General features: G+C 41.8%; 1 protein-coding gene across 1 annotated transcript; it reads right to left on the bottom strand.

Moving 5' to 3' along the window:
• Positions 1-408: 408 nt before the first annotated feature.
• LOC140836232 (uncharacterized) lies at positions 409-961 on the bottom strand. Its single transcript, XM_073201607.1, has 2 exons — positions 636-961; positions 409-543 (listed from the first exon to the last, which is right to left on the bottom strand). The coding sequence occupies exons 1-2, from the start codon at positions 952-954 to the stop codon at positions 527-529; spliced, it is 336 nt and encodes a 111-aa protein (XP_073057708.1). The 5' UTR covers positions 955-961; the 3' UTR covers positions 409-526.
• Between the last annotated feature and the right edge of the window lie 1,509 nt (positions 962-2,470).

Genomic DNA, 2,470 nt, shown 5'->3' with positions numbered 1-2,470 from the left:
CCCTTTGGCTCGCTCCGCATGGCCCTTAAAGGGAATTTTGGTCATCTTTCCTTTTAGACAGGATTCACAAGTCGTAAGAGCATTAATATCGGACATATCAAACATGCCAACTCCCACTAGCTTGTTCATCCTTCTTAGGGAAATATGACCTAATCGAGCATGCCATAATTGTGCCGAATTAAGAGTATCTTGTTTGCGATTATTTGTTGTTGTTATCGTTTGGACATTGTTAAGTGGAATATCTTTTAATTTTAAGGTGTAGAGATTGTTTTCAAGTTCACCCGTACCAACTAAACATTCATTCTTGTAAATATTGCAAACACCTTTGCCAAATAAACAAGAAAATCCATCAATATCAAGCATAGAAATGGAAATAATGTTTTTAACCAAGTCTGGTACATACAAAACATCTCTCAAAACAAGCTTAAAATCATTGTTCAATATTAAATAAACATCTCCTACGGCTTTGGCAGCAACCCTTGCTCCATTGCCCATCCTCAGGAAGGTCTCACCCTCTCGGAGCCTCCTACTTCTTCCCATCACCTGCAAATCATTACAGAGATGTGAGCCACAGCCGGTATCTAATACCCAAGAAGTAGAATTAATCGAGATATTTACTTCAATATAGAACATACCCTTGCCAGAACCCTTCTGCGCAAGATATTCCCTGCAGTTACGCCTCCAATGTCCAGGCTTCTTGCAGTGATGACAGATGTCAACTGTCTTCTCAGCCTTGGCTGGCGCGGCTGCCACTACGGGACTCGGAGTCTGCCTCTTCAAGGGCTCGCTCTTCTTGGGGCGCTTGAAAGAACGCTTCTTTCCCTTCCCAGGTGGACCGGTCTTCGTGCCAGATGAAGAGCCCACATAAAGAACCGGCTTCTCCTTCTTGATGGTGGACTCAAAAGTCACAAGCATGTTCACCAACTCTTCAAGGCTGGGCTCGAGCTTGTTCATATTGAAGTTCACGACAAAAGGATCGAAAGAGCTAGGTAGCGATAGCAGCAGCACATCCGTGGTCAACTCAGATGGCAAGATCAAATCCATGCCAACAAGCTTGTCCACGAGCCCAATCAACTTTAGGCCATGCTCATGGACCGAAGTCCCATCTCGCATGCGTAAAGTGATGAGCTCCTTTACTGTGGCATGCCTCAAAGGCCGAGTTTGCTCACCGAAGAGCTCCTTGAGGTGCATATGAATGTCAGCAGCATTCTTAGCATCCTGGAATCGCCTTTGCAGCTCATCGTTCATCGAAGCCTGCATATAACACCTCGCCTTCAAGTCATGGTCACACCAATCCTTGTAGGTCTGCAATTCCTCAGGAGTGCAGCTGGTCGGAGCCTCAGCAGGGGGCGACTCAGTCAGTGTGTATGCGATTTTCTCCGAGTTTAAGACAATCTTTAGATTTCTTAGCCAAGTGATATAGTTAGGTCCGGTTAGAACGTGTTTTTCGAGAATAACGGAAAACGGGATGCGAATTGATGAAATTGTCAAAGATTTGTACTGAAAAGTAAAACAGATAAATGTTAATGACTATTTTAAAATATTTAATAAGATATAAAGTTTGGACTTTTACTTTATAAATTATCGCTCCCACTGTTTTGACATTTTCACTACCCTCTAGTGAAAACGGGAAACACTTTCCTCAGTAGGTACGTAAGGTCCAATTAGCGAATTGTGATCCCGAATAATATCGGCCAATCACAATTCCTAAAAGGTAGTTTCCAATTGCATCGCTATGCAACCCTCTACGTATACTTTTGTCTCACGTTTGATTAGGACCCAATAATATGACGTCGTTCATCTTCACGTGTCAAGCCTAACCCATCGATATTGAACCTTAATGGACGGTCGCCATGAGTTCCCTCAATAATATGAGCCGAAATCATGGGAGTTCCACGTAGTTCACATCACTATGTCAATGGATGTCACAGCTTTCCGGCACCCAGGGCCCCCTCAATAATATGAGCCGAGCCCCGAGTACGGGTAGCGTTCATCATGCATCCATTGTCGATGGAAGACAAGGAAATTATAAACAAATTTATAATTCCCCTTTTCGGACTTGATATTAATTTTGAATCTTATTCAAAATGATGGTTTTTTAATTTTGAAAGGTCTCATCATTAATTTTATTTTAAAAGCTCGCCATGTTTGATCGTATGTTTGCCGGATTCATGCAACTTTGTTATTATAATAATAATAACGCACATACTCATTATTTATAACATATCATGCATATATTATAAATAGAAAACAGTACAAGGATGATCAATTGCCCCAAAACTAATGGCCCGTGTGAGCCAAACACGGGCCTAGGTCCAATCCTAGGGTAAATGCACGGGATGCAATGCAACTATACTATTACATTAGCATCCAATATTACATGTCTTCGATCTTCATAATCACCAAGGCCACCATCTTCCAATCTTGATCTTCCACTATTCTAATATTTACAATTAAATATCCATGGCAC

Source organism: Primulina eburnea, chromosome 7 (assembly GCF_022965805.1).
Source record: "Primulina eburnea isolate SZY01 chromosome 7, ASM2296580v1, whole genome shotgun sequence".
NCBI classification, from domain to species: Eukaryota; Viridiplantae; Streptophyta; class Magnoliopsida; order Lamiales; family Gesneriaceae; genus Primulina; species Primulina eburnea.
The sequence above is the reverse complement of the archived record's forward strand: the minus strand, read 5'-3'. Positions and strand labels throughout refer to the sequence as shown.

Excerpts from the sequence above, each read along its gene's own strand:
- LOC140836232 (XM_073201607.1), bottom strand. The coding sequence starts at position 954 with ATGAACAAGCTCGAGCCCAGCCTTGAAGAGTTGGTGAACATGCTTGTG.